The sequence below is a fragment of the Myxine glutinosa genome, chromosome 10 (genome assembly GCF_964187855.1).
Source record: "Myxine glutinosa chromosome 10, kmMyxGlut1.1, whole genome shotgun sequence".
In the NCBI taxonomy this organism is placed as follows: domain Eukaryota; kingdom Metazoa; phylum Chordata; class Myxini; order Myxiniformes; family Myxinidae; genus Myxine; species Myxine glutinosa.
The window spans coordinates 46,314,906-46,335,466 of NC_136270.1; the positions used below are offsets into that span (position 1 = coordinate 46,314,906).

General features: G+C 44.2%; 1 protein-coding gene across 1 annotated transcript in view; it reads right to left on the reverse strand.

Moving 5' to 3' along the window:
- LOC137434504 (fibrillin-2) overlaps nucleotides 1-20,561 on the reverse strand; it is a 360,988-nt gene that overhangs the window by 169,701 nt on the left and 170,726 nt on the right. Inside the window, exons 16-19 of the mRNA XM_068127594.2 lie at nucleotides 16,439-16,591; nucleotides 15,338-15,391; nucleotides 14,642-14,767; nucleotides 1,735-1,860 (exon numbers count right to left, since the gene is read on the reverse strand). Coding sequence (XP_067983695.2) covers nucleotides 1,735-1,860; nucleotides 14,642-14,767; nucleotides 15,338-15,391; nucleotides 16,439-16,591 — 459 coding nt within the window. The remainder of the gene's footprint in view (nucleotides 1-1,734; nucleotides 1,861-14,641; nucleotides 14,768-15,337; nucleotides 15,392-16,438; nucleotides 16,592-20,561) is intronic.

The following is a 20,561-nucleotide window of genomic DNA, read 5'->3' on the forward strand; positions in this document are numbered from 1 at the left end:
CTCAAGAGAACCCTCCGACAGAGCAGAATTTTGATCTTAGTTCAGATACTGTCATAAGTGTATGTAAAACTCACAGTTACCGACCTGGTTTCGCCCTTTTTGGGGCTCATCAGGGCAACACAGTGAGTCCTGCATACACTTATGACTCTGAAAATCTTTCGATTATATACCAGTTACTACGTGATTTCATACCATCTATGGTATGATGAAACCATCTTGATGGTTTGATGAAACCCATAACAAAGGGGAAAGGGGAAACGTCAACAGCAGGATGGAGGGGGAAGGAAGACGGAGACAGAGAAGCAAGAGATGCAGGTAACGATGAGGGTTAGGGGAGAACGCAAGGGGTGGACAAGATGGATACGTAACACAATTTTGGGAGGGGTGGGGGTGGTTTAACAAGTGTAGAAAAGACCATGGCTTTGGTTGGGGGATAACCCGAGATGGTACATATATATATATATATATATATATATATATATATATATATATATATTTATATATATTTATATATATATATATATATATATATATATATATTTATATATATATATATATATATATATATATATATATATATATATATATATATATACATATACATACATATACATACGTTATGTTATGTTATGTCCTGATCTGTTCTGTGTCCGAGCTCTTCCACGAGCCAGGTAGATACCTTGTAGATTTTTTTTTTAAAGTTTGGATCCAATTCCTTACTAGACTCTACAAGGGTAAGATCGATGCTTCAGAGGCTGGGAGTTCAACCATCCATTGTGTGGGACATTCAGCTGGAGACCTATCTACTACCATCAATTGGGTGGGACAATCAGCTGGAGACCCATCTACTACCATCAATTGGGTGGGACAATCAGCTGAAGACCCATCTGCTACCATCAATTGGGTGGGACAATCAGCTGAAGACCCATCTGCTACCATCAATTGGGTGGGACAATCAGCTGGAGACCCATCTACTACCATAGATTGGGTGGGACAATCAGCTGAAGACCCATCTGCTACCATAAATTGGGTGGGACAATCAGCTGGAGACCCATCTACTACCACAAATTGGGTGGGACAATCAGCTGGAGACCCCATCTACTACCATCAATTGGGTGGGACAATCAGCTGGAGACCCATCTACTACCATCAATTGGGTTGGACAATCAGCTGGAGACCCATCTACTACCATGAATTGGGTGGGACAATCAGCTGGAGACCCATGTACTACCATCAATTGGGTGGGACAATCAGCTGGAGACCCCATCTACAACCATCAATTGGGTGGGACAATCAGCTGGAGACCCCATCTACTACCATCAATTGGGTGGGACAATCAGCTGGAGACCCATCTACTACCATCAATTGGGTGGGACAATCAGCTGGAGACCCCATCTACTACCATCAATTGGGTGGGACAATCAGCTGGAGACCCATCTACTACCATCAATTGGGTGGGACAATCAGCTGGAGACCCATCTACAACCATCAATTGCTGGCGAACGTAAAATATGCCAAGACGATGTTAGTGATTATGCAAAGAGCAGCCACTTGCTGCACATGAATAGATGGGTGGAAATCCCATTCTGAAAACCCCTTTTGACTACCCTCAGATGTTTTGAATGTATCCGTGCAAATCAGGAGGTTAACAGGGTAAGATCTAGTGAAAAAACACCCATTGAACATTCTAACCGTGTCCTCACAGTGTCAGCTCAGGCCACTCTACCGACGCACCTTCACATGTCTCGGTGTCGGGCTGGAAGACGAATCCTTCAGGACAGTAACATGTGTAGCTTCCTGGTGTGTTCCGACACATGCCATTGTCACACAGGCCGCTCCGCAATATGCATTCGTCAATATCTGGGAGGGTCACCGGATGGTTACAGGAGAAACGTTACAACAATGGCGTTCAAACAAATATTGATCGAGTATAAAAAAAACCACCGTTTAGAGGCCATTTTTCCCCGCAAAGCGGGGGTTGGCCTTTTCGGGGACCGTGGTTGTTGTTGTTTTTTTGGTTCCCTTTTTGAAGCAATGTTTTACGGCCGGATGCCCTTCCTGCCGCCAACCCTGTTTGTCGCCTTTTTAAGACAAACAGGGATTTACCAGTGAACTGGTCCTCAATATATAGGCATATAGGCATAATATTAAAATGTAGTTAACGTCAGAAGAGAAAAATCTGAAAAACTAAACATTGATACGATGTGTGTGCAAATCATGTTATATTCACTCAGAGTAATTATGAAGATCATGAAATGGTCATAAATTCCTGAACAATAGTGAGAAATCACAAATATTAACACTTATCGTATGGAAGTTTGGTTCTTCTCAACCATCCTGTCAAACTGAATAAATGAATGAATGAATGATCTTTTTAAGGCCATTTTTCCCCACTAGAGCGGGGGTTATTCTTGCGGGCCCCATGACAATCACTGTTCCCTGTGTGAGGCAATGTTTTTATGGCCGGATGCCCTTCCTGATGCCAACCCTTAGTCGCCTCCTATGATGCGCAGGGATACGGTGTACCTATTCTAAACCGGGGTACACACCGTGATCATTCATCCCAGCAAGCTGGTACTCAATTTGCCGACCTCGGAAGGATGACAGGCTGAGTCAACCCCCCTGGTATTAATTCAGCGAACGACCGGGATTCGAACCCAGGACCCTAGGATCCCAAGCCAGCACCCTAACCGCTAAGCCAACACCACACTTGTCAAACTGAATAAAAGGGACAATAATGTAATTCGTTTTCAGGAAATTTGGCTTGAAAGAGTCGCTATGTATAGACGCCTATGATCACACGTTTTTCCTGCTTTCATACATGTGCTGAAAATCAAGATGGCGGCAAGCTTAGCCATCAATACCAGGGATCAACAACAACAACAACATGCATTTTAAGGCCATTATCCCTGCTAGAGCGGGGGTTAGCCTTGCGGTCCCCATGACAATCTTCTCCATTTTGCCCTATTTTCTGCATCTCTCCTTGTTAACCTCCTTGCCCGCATATCTTCTTCCACCATCTTTAGCCAAGTCTTTCTCGGTCTTCCCCATCCTCTACTTCCTTCTACATTCATTTCCATCACTCTTCTCAACCAGTCACTTTTATTCTTCCTCAACACATGACCAAACCATCTCAACCTCATCTCAATCAATACCAGGGATCAGAGGGACAAATCTCCTTCACCTGTCACGATTGTTGTTGTTGTTGTTGGTGTTATTACCTCCGCCACTGAAGGTGGATGGAGGTTATGTTTTCACCCGTCTGTCTGTCTGTTTGTGAACAGAATATCTCAAAAAGCTGTGGACGGATTTGGACAAAATTTGGTGGAGAGGTTGGGTTTGTGACGAGGACGAAATGACTAGATTTTGGTGAATATCTGAATCCAGATCTGAGAATTTTTTTTAGTGATTCTTCACCATTGAGAGACAGAGCAAAAAATGATATATAGCGCAATATTTCAAAAAGCTGTGGACGGATTCGGACAAAATTTGGTGAAGAAGTTGGGTTTGTGACGAGGACGAAATTACTAGATTTTGGTGAATATCTGAATCCAGATCTGAGAATTTTTTTTAGTGATTCTTCACCATTGAGAGACAGAGCAAAAAATGATATATAGCGCAATATTTCAAAAAGCTGTGGACAGATTCGGACAAAATTTGGTGGAGAAGTTGGGTTTGTGACGAGGACGAAATGACTAGATTTTGGTGAATATCTGAATCCGGATCTGAGAATTTTTTTTAGTGATTCTTCACCATTGAGAGACAGAGCAAAAAATGATATATAGCGCAATATTTCAAAAAGCTGTGGACAGATTCGGACAAAATTTGGTGGAGAAGTTGGGTTTGTGACGAGGACGAAATGACTAGATTTTGGTGAATATCTGAATCCAGATCTGAGAATTTTTTTTAGTGATTCTTCACCATTGAGAGACAGAGCAAAAAATGATATATAGCGCAATATTTCAAAAAGCTGTGGACGGATTCGGACAAAATTTGGTGGAGAAGTTGGGTTTGTGACGAGGACGAAATTACTAGATTTTGGTGAATATCTGAATCCAGATCTGAGATTTTTTTTTAGTGATTCTTCACAATTTAGTGGTAGCGCAAAAAATGATATATAGCGCAATATTTCAAAAAGCTGTGGTCAGACATAATTTGGTGGAGAGGTTGGGCTTGTGACAAGGACGAAATGATTATATTTTGGTGAAGATCTGAATACGGATCTGAGAACTTTTTAGTGATTCTTCACCATTGAGAGATAGATCAAAAATGATACATAGCGCGATATTTCAAAAAGCTGTGGACGGATTCGGACAAAATTTGGTGGAGAAGTTGGGTTTGAGACAAGAACGAAATGACTAGATTTTGGTGAAGATCTGCATCCGGATCTGAGATTTTTTTTAGTGATTCTTCACCATTGAGAGACAGAGCAAAAAATGATACATACTACGATATTTCAAAAAGCTGTGGACGGATTCGGACAAAATTTGGTGGAGATGTTGGGTTTGTGACAAGGACGAAATGATTCGATTTTGTTGAAGATCTGAATCCGGATCTGAGAATTATTTAGTGATTTTTCACCATTGAGAGATGGAGCAAAAAATGATATATAGCACGATATTTCAAAAAGCTGTGGACGGATTCGGACAAAATTTGGTGGAGAGGTTGGGTTTGTGACAAGGAGGAAAATGATTATATTTTGGTGAATATCTGAATCTGGATCTGAGAATTTTATTAGTGATTCTTCACCATTGAGAGATGGAGCAAAAAATGATATAAAAAAAAAAGAAGAAGCTGTGGACAGATTCGAACAAAATTTGGTGGAGAGGTTGGGTTTGTGAGCACGACGAAATGATTAGATTTTGTTGAAGATCTGAATCCGGATCTGAGAATTATTTAGTGATTTTTCACCATTGAGAGATGGAGCAAAAAATGATATAAAAAATGATATAATGATATTTTAAAAAATGATATTAAAAAAAATGATAAAAATGCACGTTATTTCAAAAAGCTGTGGACGGATTCGGACAAAATTTGGTGGAGAGTTTGGGTCTGCGACAAGGATGAAATGATTAGATTTTGGTGAAGATCTGAATCCGGATCTTAGAATGTTTTGTGATTCTTCACCATTGAGAGATTTTTTTTTTTTTTTTTTGTATACAAGATCGAGGCTCGTGAAAGAGCTAACATTAATCACACAAAAAGACAAACCGACACACAAAACACAAAAAACAAGGGGAGTGGCAGACAAGATGGGGAGAGAGGGGGAAGGACACAAACACAACATTTGAGAGCAGGGACATCGGGAGGACTTGGGGGGAGGTGGGAGAGGAATAAAACATATGAACACTGCAAGGACTCTGGGGTGAATTACCGGGGGTAGAAAAGATCAAGGTTTTCGATGGGGGAAGATAAGAGATGGTGGTGAACAGCTGTTTTAAAGACCTGGAGGGAGGAGTGGGATTGAAGGGAGTGGGGGAGTTTGTTCCAGAGGCGGGAGAAAAGGGGAATGAAAGAGTGAAGGTGAGCAGAGAGCCTAGACTTTGGCAGTTTAACCATAAGAGGGTTGCAGGCAGATCTTGTGCGACCTGAAGGAATATTGGGGGGACAGAGCACAGAGAGAGCTGGGGGAGCAAGGCCGGAGAGGAGTCGGTAGAAGACAGAAAGACCACCAACCTGCCTGCGGTGAGTGAGTGAAAGGCCCTCGGAGTTGACTACATCGCAGGAGATTCCAATGATTCTGAAAGCTTTGGCCTCAACAGCGTGAAGCCGAGCAAGGTGTGAGGCAGGAGCACCAGCCCAGAGGGGGGAACAGTATTCCATTGAGCTGCGGATGAAAGCCTTGTATGTGGTGAGGAGCTCAGGTGTGCCAAGGAAGGACTTCGCACGACGGAGGATGCCCAGTCGGCGACTAGCTTTGGAGGCCAGCTTGGAAATGTGGTTTTCCCAAGAAAGATCATGGCAGATAGTGAGACCCAAAAGCTTGAGCGACAGAACTTCTTGGAGAGGATTGTTGAGAAAGTAGATGGGAGGATTTTCCAGTCGGCCCTTTCGGAGAGACATTGTAAGAGTGTGAGATTTGTCAGGATTGAAAGACATGTTCCACTTGTTTGACCAGTCTGTGATTTTGTCCAGGTCTGCAGAGAGTGAGGAGGCTGCAGACTGCCGATCTGAGGGATGAGGAATGGAGCGGCAGATAGTGGAGTCATCAGCAAAGAGATAGAGAGGATTTTCCAGAGAGTCGGAGAGATCATTGATGAAGACCAGAAATAGCACAGGGCCCAGAACACTACCTTGGGGAACTCCAGCCAGAACAGGAAGGGGAAGATGAGAGAAATCCATTCAGGGCCACACGTTGCCTACGACTAGAGAGGAAGTCCGCCAGCCATGAGTGGAGATTTCCCTGAATACCATAGGAGGTGAGTTTGCTGAACAGAGCTGGGTGCCAGACCGTATCGAAGGCACGTGATATGTCAAGTGAGACAGCTCTGATTTCCTGTTTGGCATTGAGGACCTCCATCCATTGTTGAGACAGCAGAAGCAACATGTCCAGAGTAGAATGACTTGGTCTGAATCCAAATTGATGATCAGAGATCAAGCCATTGGAGAAGAGGAAGGATTTGATATCCGAAGCAATGGTGGATTCCATGACTTTGCTGATAATTGGGAGCAGGCTGATTGGTCTGTAGTTGCAAGGATCTGTTTTTGCACCTTTTTGTGTAAAGCGGTAATGTTTGCTGATTTCCAAGATGCTGGCAGATGACCTTGAGCAAAAGATAGGGTGAAAAGAACAGAGAGAGGGTGAGATAGAGCGGCAGAGCAGGATTTTAGGACCCGAGGGCTGATGCCATCTGGTCCAGTTGCAGAATCAGAGTCGAGGTTTGATAAAAGTTCTCCACCTTGTCAGGAGAGAAGGACACAGAGTCCAGGAGCAGTTGGGTTCGACTGGGAAAGGTGGGAACAGAGAGAGATGGGTTTGGGACACACGATTTTGAGGCAAACACAGAGTTGAGGCATTCGGCTTTGTCACGTGCGGTGTCAACTGTGTAGCCATTTGAGGTAAGGGAGGGGATGGAGGGGGAACAAACACCAGAAACGGATTTGACCAGACGCCAACAGGATTTGGAGGAAGGAGACAGGTTTGAAAGTTCAATCTTGAGTGTGGAGAGATGGTGCTTCCTGGCACTCCTGAGGGTAGAAACACACTTGTTTCGAGCTTGGTGGAAGGAACTGAGATTGTCTTCAGTTGGATTTGCCTTCCAAGACGCAAAGTCAAGTTGTTTCAGGGCAACTGCCTCACCACAATATTCAGTGTACCATGGACGGGAGGAAGGGTAAGACAACTGAAGACGAGATGGGATAAATCTGTGCATGAGAGAGAGCAGTTTGCTTTGGAAGAATTCCCAGGAAGAATTGATGTCAGAGGCATTAGAGATGGGAGACCAGTCCAGTTGATTGATGGCTGCTTGCAGACCGTGCCAGTCGGCCTGAGTGAAATGCCAGACTCGTCGGCGCTGAGGAGGCTCTCTGAGAATGGCCAGTGAGATGTCCACTTTAACAAGCACATGATCAGAAGAACCGATTGGAGCAGAAGAAGAGCAGCAGACATTTGCAGGGAAGTTAGTCATAACCAAGTCCAGAAGAGAAGCTACTCCATTGACTGAGATCCGGGTCGGGAAATTGACAGATTGTGTCAGTCCCAATGAGTCGCAGAAGTCCTTTGCTGAGGTGCCATGGCTGGTGAGAGATGAATCCACACCCAGCCAGATGGCATGATGACAGTTGAAGTCGCCACATATGAGGAAGAGAGAGTTTGGATGAGTTGATAGAAGTTGGTCCATGTTGTCCGACAGAGAAATGTAAATTGAGTCATCACTGTTTGGAGGATGGTACAGAATACATATGAACAAAAGGTGGGAGCGGAGAGGAAGCGACAGCCAGAGGTACTCCTGTGGGTGGGGTGGAGAGAGGGCAGTGCAGGGAGAGTGAGGAAGAGAGTTTTTGATAAAGATAGCCACCCCACCACCAGGACGAGGCTCAGGTCTATCGTACCAGAGGAGGGAGTAACCAGGAAGAGATATTAAGGAATCAGAGACATCTTGAAGGAGGAAAGTTTCTGTTAAGCAGATCAAGTCTGGATTTTCAGAAGCAACCTGAATGGAGAGATCAATCAGGTTTGAGCGAAGGCCCCGCATGTTTGAGGTCCATACCGTTAGTGAGGAGAGAGGGGGAGCATCGGGTGCAGGACAGGGGAGGGGAGGGGTAGGGTCAGATGAAGGGTGAGAGGGGGATGTAGGAAGAGCAGTTGATAGTGTGTCAGAGATTACAGAAGAGTTACAAGAAAGGGAAGGATGAGGAGGACGAAAGGGTTGATGGTGATGGAATGAGGCACAGTGAGAGTTTGTTTGAGGGGGGGCAGAGGAAAGTAGAAGGTTGGGGGAGGTGGAGGTATGACATAGAAGGGAGACGAAGTGGGGAGGAGGCAGCTTTGAGAAGGAGGTGGGAGGAGGGAGAATTTGGGAGGGATGGTTGGGGGGGAGATTTGAAGGGGAGGGGCAAGGGGGGAGTTTAGAAGGTGGATGATAAATGAAAGATGAACATATATAACAAATTGGGTTTGTTGTGATTTTCAAGTTAGCGATTCGTTTAAGAACGATGGAGGAGGGATGGAATGAATGAGAATTTAGAGCATGGAGTGATTTGGAATCATCAGAGATTGAATATTTTTTTGAAATGGAATGAGTTGAAGAGGAAATTGAAAGGAGCCTTTTAAATAAGAAGAAAAACAGCATGTTGTAATAAACCACTGAATAAAACACTGAAGGGGATAGTTGAAACATATTTAAACAGAACTGTGAAGAACAATCTTATATTCACAAAAATACCAATGGGGGGAGGAAGCCTAGAGCGACGACCACGAGTCACTTGAACAGGGCAAAAGGTGGAAGGCAAGGGGAAAATGGGGGCGGGGCGAGACAGCGCACGTGGGCAGAGGCAAAAGCACACGAGGAGAAAGGGAAATAAAAGTTTTTTTTGTTTGTTTTTGGGCGGGCGGGGTGTGGGGGTTACAACGTTAGATAAATAGTAGATGTTTGGTGAAGCTTGGTGGAGAAGGGGAAATCAAAAAAGCTAGCAAAACAGCGAAGGAAGGAACAACCTTCGACGGGGGAAGCCTGAGGCTGCAAGGCCTTGCTCGTGACGCGGCAAACAAACGATTAATATTATGAAAGATAAACACCGAGAAACTTCCAAGGTGCACACTATAAGTTCACACACCGAACGATAAATACAGTTTCGACAAAATACAATTGTGAACAGACTTAACTTTGAAAAAACGTGGAGACCGTGTGGACCGTCGAAAACCCCTGCCACCGTCTCCAAGATCTCGCGAGATTTTTCAAAAGTGGACGAGTTGTGACATGGAGCAAAAAATGGAGCAAAAAAAGATGGAGCAAAAAATGATATATTAGCGCGATATTTCAAAAAGCTGTGGACGAGTTGTGACAAAACTTGGTGGATGAGTTGGTTTGGTGACAAGAGCAAGCCGATTAGATTTTGGTTCAGGTCCGAATCCAGATCCGGCCTATCATTGGAATACAAAACATAAACTGTTCAGCCTGGCGGAGGTATGCGCTCTACCGAGTGTCGTTCTTGTTATTGTCAATGTTAAAATTAACTGTATTGGGAAACTATTGCAAGCATAGCACAAGATTATATGGTCTGTCTTCAATTTCCCTTATTGTGCTTATACATGAAGAAGCTGCAAATACGCAGGAGCCCATCATGGATGTCAGACACACGTAATCACTGCGGCTTGTAGCTCTTTGCGTGTTGTTCACTGTTGCAATATTGTAACTTTGCACTCAGCCTCTCTCTCTACAGCTGAAGTTACTGCAGACGCTCTCAATTCAGTTGGCGCAAGAACTTGGCTGCATAAACAGCACACCTGGCAGTTACAAGGAAATGTCTGCAATCTGCATCCATCGCCAGTGGTAACAAAAATACAAACTTTCACTCTATTTCCACATTGTGTACCACAAAATGAATGATACACCATGCATTAAATTAATTCTGTTTTACACAATATACTCAAGCGGTTTGTGAAGTTTGGAGGAAGCAGCAGACCAGATGACGTCAGACTCTGCTTCTCATCCCAGTGGTTCGCAATATTTAAAATAAGATCAACACTCCTGGGGTTGCGCGTGCCTGCGGTTGCACGTGCCGGCGGTACCTGCTCTACGACACATGGAAAATTTAAACAGATCTCGACAGAATTCTTGAATTTACAAGAAATGTTGGATGCAGCAATGTCGTACAGGGGGAATTGGTTGCTACAGTGCGGAGCCATCGCTCTTTCAATGAGGCGTTTGGGGAAGCGAACACATGACTGGAAGATGACAATCCCAACACTGTATGTAAATTGTCGACTCATTGCACTGGAAGCTCTGCTTCTCATCAAGCCAAAATAGAATGTGAGCACTGAGTCTAGATTCCGCAACAATTGGATCATCACCGCAATTTGACAGCAAGGACCTTAAGCTGCCACGCCAAGCATGAGAAGGTGTCCATCTTTGTGGAGACAGCAACACCTTTCTCATAAATAAATGTTCTGATCTTAAAAATATTTGTTATTGATACCGTGAAGAAAGTTTGAAGACCAAAATCATTACAGATCTGTTCTTGAAATGTGCATGGAATGACACCAGAAAATAGGAAGACCATTCTTGCAAGTTGAGCAGATTTTGTTCACTGTTCGTGTCACCTGCGTCTTCGGATGTCGAGCACAGCCTTTCCAAGTCCATGTTGGATGTTCACGACCATTCCTTAATCCTTCTTGTGTCTTGTCTCTGGAACCGACTCCAGTTTTTGCTAGCTTGTGCTCTTACATCCTTGTGTTTCAAGAGTGCCGTCCATCGTCACATTATGCTTTCCCCCTGACCCACTCCGTGATCTCCACTCGTGATTCCCCCCTCCTTGTTACTTGGCAAAAAAAAAAAAAATTTTTGCAAGTATGTTGATCACTCCGGTTTGTGTGTTTCTATGTGTGTGTTTGTGTTTGTTACTTGGCAAATTTTTTTTCTTTTTTTTGCAAGTATGTTGAACACTCCAGTTTGTGTGTGTGTGTGTGTGTGTTTGTGTGTTTGTTTGTTTGTGTGTTTGTCTGGCCGCTCACTTATACTTGCCTACAGGTCACAATTTTAAACTGATCGTCACGAAACTTCACCAAATGGTAAAGTTCGTGGTCCGACAAAATTCTATATATTTTTGAGGTCAAAAGGTCAACATAGGCTAAAGGTCAACCACCTTTTTCCAAATTTCTAAAATCCTCAATTTTCATCCGATTGACTTGAAATTTGAATAGGATTTTCATTTAAGCTAACTGAATTCAACCACCAACTATTTTTGAGATCAGCATAAGCCAAAAGGTCAACATAGGCGAAAGGTCAACAACAATTTCAAATATCTAAAATCCTCAATTTTCATCCGATTGACTTGAAATGTGAATAGGATATACATATCGGCTTACTGAATTCAACCACCAACTATTTTGAGATCAGTATAGGCGAAAAGGTCAACATAGGCCAAAGGTCAACCACTTTTCACATTTCTAAAATCCTCAAGTTTCATCCGATTGATTTGAAATTTGAATTGGATTTTCATAGCGGCCAACTGAATTCAACCACCAACTCTTTTTGAGGTCAAAAGGATGCTCTACTGAGTGCCAATCTACTTTGTTCTGTTTTGCCAAGTGTCGCTCTATGAGTGATTTTTCATTTGTGTGTTTGTTTGTTTGTGTGTGTGTGTGTGTGTGTTTGTTTGTCTGTCCGCTCACTTATACTTGCCTACAGGTCACAATTTGAAACCGATCTTCAAGAAAATTCACCAAATTGTAGAGTTCGTGGTCCTACAAAATCCTATATATATTTTTTAGGTCAAAAGGTCAGCGTAGGCCAAAGGTCAATCATTTTTTTCACATTATTAATATCCTCAATTTTCATCCGATTGACTTGAAATTTGAAAAGGATTTACATATCGGCAAACTGAATTCAACCACTAACTATTTTTGAGATCAGCATCGGCCAAAAGGTCAACATAGGCCAAAGGTCAACCACTTTTCACATTTCTAAAATCCTCAAGTTTCATCCGATTGATTTGAAATTTGAATTGGATTTTCATAGCGGCCAACTGAATTCAACCACCAACTCTTTTTGAGGTCAAAAGGATGCTCTACTGAGTGCCAATCTACTTTGTTCTGTTTTGCCAAGTGTCGCTCTATGAGTGATTTTTCATTTGTGTGTTTGTTTGTTTGTGTGTGTGTGTGTGTGTGTGTGTGTGTTTGTTTGTCTGTCCGCTCACTTATACTTGCCTACAGGTCACAATTTGAAACCGATCTTCAAGAAAATTCACCAAATTGTAGAGTTCGTGGTCCTACAAAATCCTATATATTTTTTTTTAGGTCAAAAGGTCAGCATAGGCCAAAGGTCAATCATTTTTTTCACATTACTAAAATCCTCAATTTTCATCCGATTGACTTGAAATTTGAAAAGGATTTACATATCGGCAAACTGAATTCAACCACTAACTATTTTTGAGATCAGCATCGGCCAAAAGGTCAACATAGGCCAAAGGTCAACACCAACAATAACCAATTTCAAATTTCTAAAATCCTCAATTTTCATCCGATTCACTTAAAATTTGAATGGGATTTACACATTAGCTAACTGAATTCAACCAACAACTATTTTTGAGATCAGCATAGGCCAAAAGGTCAAAACAGGCGAAAGGTCAACCACTTTTTTCAAATTTCGAAAATCCTCAATTTACATCCGATTGACTTGAAATGTGAAGAGGATTTGCATATCTGGTCACTGAATTCAACCACCAATTATTTGTGAGGTCAAAAGGATGCTCTACTGAGTGCCATTCTGCTTTGTTCTCTTTTGCCAAGTGTCGCTCTATAAGTGGAATTTCATCTATTTGTTCTTTTTCTCCCTATTCCATATCTCTCAATGGTAAAGAATCACTGAAAAAAATTCTCAGATCCACATCTGGATCTTCACCAAAATCTATTAAATTCGTCCTCGTCACAAACCCAACCTTATCCATCAAATTTTGCCCAAATCCGGCCACAACTTTTTGACATATCCTATTTACAGACAAACAGACAGACCGTCAGGGATGAAAACATAATCTCCGTGCACTTTCGGTGGTGGAGGTAATAATGTGAACGCCTGCTACACTCGAGAACCACTTTTTATTTATTCATTAACTTGTGGCATATGGATGACACTGCTACCTGGAACAATTGCTGCAGTAAACAATGCCATCTGTAAAACTTTTAGTTTGTCATCACCTATTCGTCAAACAAAACTGGCTCCTCACATTCCATGGACCTTAAAATCCATGAACAAGGGAAACGAATCACATATGGAATTTAAATAAAGCACTGGATTACTACCTCCATTACTTCCTCAATGGCCCAAATTATTCCCACCTTATTCGAGTTCCCTTACAGAAAGCTTCAAGGCAGCAGGAAATCATTCGGCCCATCAACAACTGTGCTGCAGTCGCCAACCTATGGTTGTTTGTCAGTGCTCTATGATTTTTTTTTTTTAAACGCTGAGCATTGAGCACGGAAGGAGCACGTGTCATTTTGAAAGTCTTTGGTGTTAATAGACCGAAGCTTGAACCACCGACCTCACAGATTCACAGCACACGCTTTTTTAATCCTTCCGCCACCAAACCTAATTTAAAGTTTCCCGGCCGACCTTCTTGTGGAGTTGGTCGGGAAACCTTTTTTGGTTCAGGTCTTTCACGAATCGGCTGGCCAGGTTTGTGGTTCAGAAAAAAGATGATTTTTGGGGAGGAAAATTTAATTTGTTCAGGGTGCTGGTGATAATTCACATTTTTGCAAAATACACCTTGTTGTTCTCCTCCTCTTCCCTTTATAAGGGTCCGATGGCACCAAGCTCCTACCCTGGCTTAACCACGATACCTCTCCACTGCCCTCTGTCCTATTCCAACTCTCTCCACTCTCCAACCACCCCCACCTTACTGATATCCCTCTTCACACAATCCTCCCATCTCAACCGAGCTCTTCCTCTTTACCTCCTACCTTGTTCCCTCAATCTATCCTCTCTCTTTGCCATTCTCTCTTCCTCCATCCGCACCAAATGTCCAGCCCATCCGAGCCGTCATTTCACCAATCTCCCGTCAAGTTCATCCATCCTCCTTCTATCCACCCTTTTCACTCCCACTATCCTCCTGACCCAGTTGTTCTCGCAAACCTGCAGCCTCTGCTGTTGTCTCTCTGTCAGGGTCACCGTCTCCAGACCGTAAAGGTAGGCCGGCATTACACACGACATCAGAACCGTCCCTTTCAATCTCCTTGAAATCTTTGTATCTGCCATTACACCCTCCACCCTCCTCCATGCATTCGCACCCACCTGAATCCTCCTCCACACCTCTGCATCATGGTATCTTTAACGTTCACACACAACCCCAACAGTTTATAGTCAGGTGAGGAATCAAACACAGAGTAAAGGGCTCAAATGTGCCATCTTGTCAGACTAATGCAGTGGATGAGACGAATGATATGAATTCGATACTTTTCAGACTCACACAAAAACTCATTACTTACCGACACAGCTCTTCCCGGTGAGGCCTGTCTGGTAGCCGATGTTACAGATACAGCGGTAAGTGCCACGGAGGTTTTCGCACACGCCGTGTGGGCAGATCTCCTTGTCATGGGCACATTCATTTATGTCTGTCGAAGAGACAAAGGTCAGACTCATAGTGACCCTTAAGGACCCAAGCTATTACAAACCCCTGACCTCAAGTCTGCCCTCTAGTCTTAAATCTGTGTGCGCTTGTTTTTCTGCCTCCATCGATGTCTGGCATCCAGAATGATGTGCCATATACTCTCTTGGCATGATAAGGTCCTCATATTACTCATTAGACTTCAGAAGTTCCATTTTTTTTATTTTTAAACTAGCTGTTTTTGGAGCAAGAGATTTATTATCACGATGTCGATGCTTTTAAAGCAACTCCCTGAGCTTCATTGGATGCACATGCAAATTACTTTATGCGCAAGTCAACGCCAGCCATGATCCAGATGAGCGTGCATCAATGACTCATGCTGACTTGCGTCCAAAAGGCGAAATAACTGTAGGTGTTTGCAGTGACACAGCTGTGATGGAGTACTGCAGTATAAATCATCTGATGACAATGACATTCAAAAAAAAAAGTTGTCTAAACTAAACTAGTGTCCTTCAGAGCTTTCGTGGAGAGCTGCGCTTTCAGACTCGATATCCCGCGGAACTCGTCGGTGTGCTACCTCGTCCGTCGGCCGTGATACCAATTCCACCGGTACACAGGGCTTGGAACTCGTCTGAAAAACAAAATCACACAGGTGGTAATCACGTCTACACAATCACAACATTTGCTGTTAGAGTTAGGGTTAGGGTTAGGGTTAGGGTTAGGGTTAGGGTTAGGGTTAGAGTGGATTGTTTTTTTGTTTTTTTTGGATTAAATGCACTGCCGCATGTACTTTATTAGCTCAGGAAATACTTCTCAGGACGGTTGCGTCCAAGGTAATTGATCCGTGGCACTTTGAGGTCACCAATAGCACCCAGAATAATTCCCAGTTTTAAAAGAAATTGGTGACAAAATGTTTGAAAAACAACTTTTTCATCCGGCCTCAATCGTGAGATATTCTGCGGTTAAACTCGAAGGCAAACTATTTGGTTACACCCATACAATTTCCCGTGGGTTCGGGAAAAACTACGTAATAATTAGGTAAAGGGAAGCGATGCCATGTGGTTTCGCTCGAGAATGTGCGGCTGCAATCCAGATTGTACAATCTCTTTAAATGAATTGCATTACAGTCAAACATTACATTACATTTACATTACATTTACATTACATTACATTACCCAATTTCATTACATTACCCAAAAAGGAATATTTTTGTGTATGCAAGATCGAGGCTCGTGTAAGAGCTAACATTGATCACAAAAAGGCAAACTGACACATAAAACAAAAAACATATGATAAAGGAGGTGGGAGAACAAGATGGAGAGCAGGGACATCGGGAGATCTGTGGGAGGGAGAGGGCTTGGGGGGTGGGGGTATGGGAAGGGGGGGGGGGGGGTGGGAGAGGTAAAAAGAACACATGGACACTGCTAGAACTTCCAGGAAGTAAGTCGGTATTTCAAAAAAGTGGATCTGGGGTGAATTAACGGGGGTAGAAAAGATCAAGGTTTTGGATGGTTTTGGTTTGGTTTTTGGATTAAAAGATCAATATTTGAACAAATAACTTCATTTCTGGATTTACAAGCATGCACTGCCGCATGTACTTTATTAGCTCAGGAAATACTTCTCAGGACGGTTGCGTTCAAGGTTTTGCACCAAAGGACAATCTGGTGACTCCACTCACTCGAGTGCAGTGCTGGGCAGGGGTTGCATGGCTCTCCGAAGGCGTGCCTCGGATCGGAACAACAGCACTCGGACTTGGTGACGGCTCCCGGCAGGCCGCGGATGCAATGGCCATGCTTGTAACCCCCGTAACAGGTGCTACGCATGTGTGTGTCTGCGAGGCATGTCGTATCACCATGGTAAAAGGTCAAAAAGAACAAGAAAACAAACGACTGATCAAACTGAGTTATGGCATAAACGATCCCTATATAAATAAAGTGATTGTGGTGCAGTGATGGGGTCCCAGGAGATGAGATTCCGCATGCGACGAGGGATATTTATTTGTGCATTCAACATTAATCATGACTTAATTTGCAGGATGGAAAAAGGTTTTACTGTTTATCAACCTCGAGACTTTCAAAAGATGATCGAGAACTTTCCAAGCAAGTGGAGCAGTATTCGTGATAACGTTGGCTCAAAAATTCCCAACAATGGTGGCAGCCATTGCAGTCTTGGTGCCTTCACAATATGGTGATTTGACACAGAGTGTGTGTGCTTCCATGGCTGGAACAGATGAGTCTTTTAAATCCATTCATGCCAAGGTGGAGTGCACCTTCCTCTGGGAGAGAGCTCACTCAAACTTTGGTTTGAAGGGATCCGTTCCCACTATCAGTGATTAAACACACATTTTTGGCGAAGCCCATTTTCTTGCAGATCGAGACTCATCCAAGAGTTCGAAACAGAGATTTGAAGAGCAACAAACCAACAGCAGGCCAGAGTGAAGCAGGTAGCTAGACAATGGACATAAAAACAAGAAATATGTCATGCATAGCATGATAATAATAATAATAATAATTCATTTATTTTGTATAGCGCTTTTCCAGAAGCCCAAAGGCGCTTTGACAGAGTGGAAAACATAATGCATAACAATACATGAAAACAACAATTGCAAAAAGACAAGAATCAAGAAAACAAACAGCAGCGATATACGGCATATATATAAGACAAGAATCAAAAAGACAAGACAAGAATCAATAGGGAAATATTTAAAGCAAAAGGAGGGAGAAGGAGAAGAGATAGTCAGGGGTTAAATGCTGTGGGTTGAATGTTGAATGCAGCGTTGAACAGGTGGGTCTTTAGTGATGTTTTGAATGTGGTGAGTGAGGAGGAGTCTCTGATGGTGTGAGGTAGTGAGTTCCAGAGGGTGGGAGCAGCGATGGAGAAGGCCCTGTCCCCCCAGGATCTGAATTTGGTCCGGATGGAGGGGGTCAGGAGGTTGGTACCAGCAGAGCGGAGGTTGCGGGTGGGAGTGTGTCTGGAGAGGAGGTCAGCCAGGTAGGATGGGGCCAGGTTATGGAGGGCTTTGTATGTCAAGAGGAGGATTTTGTACTGGATTCTCTGGGGGATGGGGAGCCAGTGAAGCTTGTAAAGGACGGGGGTGATGTGGTCACGGGTCCGGGAATGAGTGAGTAGACGGGCAGCGGAGTTCTGAATGTATTGGAGTTTATTGGTGATTTTTGAGGGTGAACCATAGAGGAGGCTATTGCAGTAGTCCAGACGGGAGGTGATGAAGGCGTGGATGAGGGTTTCTGCAGCCGTGGAGGAGAGGGATGAGCGGAGACGGGCAATGTTTTTCAGGTGAAAGAAGGCTGACTTTGTGATCTGTTTAGTGTATTTGTCGAAGGAAAGGGTTTGGTCAAAGATGACGCCAAGATTCCGGATGTGAGGGGAGGTGGATACTGGGATACCGTCGATGTTGAGGGCAAAGTTATGGGTGGATTTTGTGAGCGTTTTTGGGCCAATGATGATTATTTCAGATTTATCACAGTTAAGCTTGAGGAAGTTGATTTGAAGCCAGGATTTTATTTCAGTGATGCAGTTTGTCAGGATAGAGTGGGTGTCGGTGGAGACGGACTTGGTGGAGATGAAAAGCTGGATGTCATCGGCGAAGCAGTGGAATTGGAGACCATGACGGCGGATTAAGTGACCGAGCGGGGACAGGTAAAGGATGAAGAGGAGGGGGCCAAGAACTGAACCTTGGGGGACACCTTGGGGGAGGGGAGCAGTGGGGGATTTGCAGTTATTGATGGAGATGAACTGGCATCTGTCAGAGAGGTATGATTTAATCCAAGAGAGGGCAGTGCCGGTGACGTTAAAGGTGGATTCAAGTCGGGTGAGGAGGATAGTGTGATCGATGGTGTCAAAGGCAGCGCTGAGGTCGAGGAGGACGAGAATGTTGAGGTTGCCAGCGTCAGAGGAGAGGAGAAGGTCGTTGGTGATTTTGAGGAGAGCAGTTTCAGTACTGTGGTTGGAGCGGAATCCGGATTGGAATGTTTCATACAAGTTATTGGCAGAGAGATGATGTTTGAGTTGAGTGGCTACAGCGCGTTCCAAAACTTTTGACAGAAAGGGTAGGTTGGAGATGGGTCTGAAGTTGTTTAGGGTGTCAGGGTTTAGACCAGGTTTTTTTAGAATGGGGGTAACAGCAGCAATTTTGAGGGAAGGTGGGACGATGCCTGTAGACAGGGAGGAGTTTATTGTTGCAATGATAAGTGGAGAGAGAGCAGGGAGGGAGGCTTTGACAAAGCTGGAGGGGATGGGGTCAAGAGTGCAGGTGGCAGTTTTCATTCCTATGAGGAGTTCAGAGAGGTCAGTAGGAGAGATTGGGGAGAACCGAGACAGGGGATGGCAGGACAAGGGGGGGCAGGTGGTTGGAGGGGGAGCGGGTGCGGTGGTGGTCAAGCTGTTGTAGATGTTGTCAATTTTGCGTTGGAAGAAAGAGAGGAAGGAGATGCAGTTGTCTACTGTGAATGACTGGGTGGTGGTGTTCAGGGGGCGGAGGAGTTTGTTTATTGTCGAGAAGAGTGCTTTTGGGTTTCCGGAGCCAGAGTGGATAATTTGAGAGTAGTAGGCAGAGCGGGCGCGGGAGAGGGCATCTTTGTAGTGTTGTATGTGGTCCTTGTAGGCTTGGGAGTGAACTGTGAGACCCGTTTTATTGCGGAGTCTTTCAAGTTGGCGAGCACGAGTTTTCATCAGGTGGAGTTCAGGGGTAAACCAGGGAGCAGAATGGGTGAAAGAAACTGTTTTGGTTTTTACAGGCGCAAGCTGGTCAAGGCAGGAGGAGAGAGTGTGGTTGTAGTAGTCAGTGAGGTCGGAAGGGGTGTGGAGGTCAATGAAGGGAGAAGTGGACATTTTTTCAGAGAGGGTGGATGAGAATGAGGTAGGTGAAAGAGCGTTTAGCTTACGGAAGTTGATTGTGCGATAATGCCTTGGTGTTGGGGCGGGGATGTGGATGGTCAGAGTGATGGCTAAGTGGTCAGAGAGGGTGAGGTCGGAGCCATAGAGATGGTGCAAATTTAATCCAGTGGAGCAGACAAGGTCCAAAATGTGACCACGGATATGGGTAGGAAAGTCGACATGTTGAGTGAGGTTAAAGCAGGTGAGTAAATCAGTGAAGTCAGTGGTTATTGTGGAGTCAGTGGAGTCCATGTGGATATTGAAATCACCAAGGAGGAGGATTGAGGGGGAGAGGGAACATAGCTGGGTCAGAAAGTAGGAGAAGTCAGACAGGAATGATGGGTGTGGTTTGGGAGGGCGGTAGACGACAGCCATGACTGACTGCGTGTGACCAGAGAGTTTTAAAGCCAGGTGTTCAAATGATGGAGCAGATGAGATGGAGATGAGGTTGGTCTTGATGTCTTGACGGTGGATAACGGCAATTCCACCACCTCGGCCCTCCGAGCGTGGTTTATTGACGTAGGAATATCCACTGGGTGTGGTGAGGTTGAGTGTGTAGTAGTCCAGAGGTTGTTGCCAGGTTTCGGTGAGACAGAGAAAGTCCAGTTTGTTATCCAGGATGTATTCGTTCAGGATGAGGCATTTATTGTTGAGGGACCGGGTGTTGAACAGGGTGAGCTTGATGTTGTTTTGAACAGCAGGGATGAATTCAGGTGATTTAGCCAGGGTTCGTAGGCAAGAGGTGCGATCGTGTGGGTTGCTGTGACCAGGTGCGCTGGGACGAAGAGTGAGAGTGCGCTGAGCCGACCAGAGGACGGGGATGGAGTGACCTGATAGTGATTGCAAATAAACAAACTTGCGACCGGAGCCACGGTGAATGTACCTGGGTCGTCGGAGGAGTCCATTTG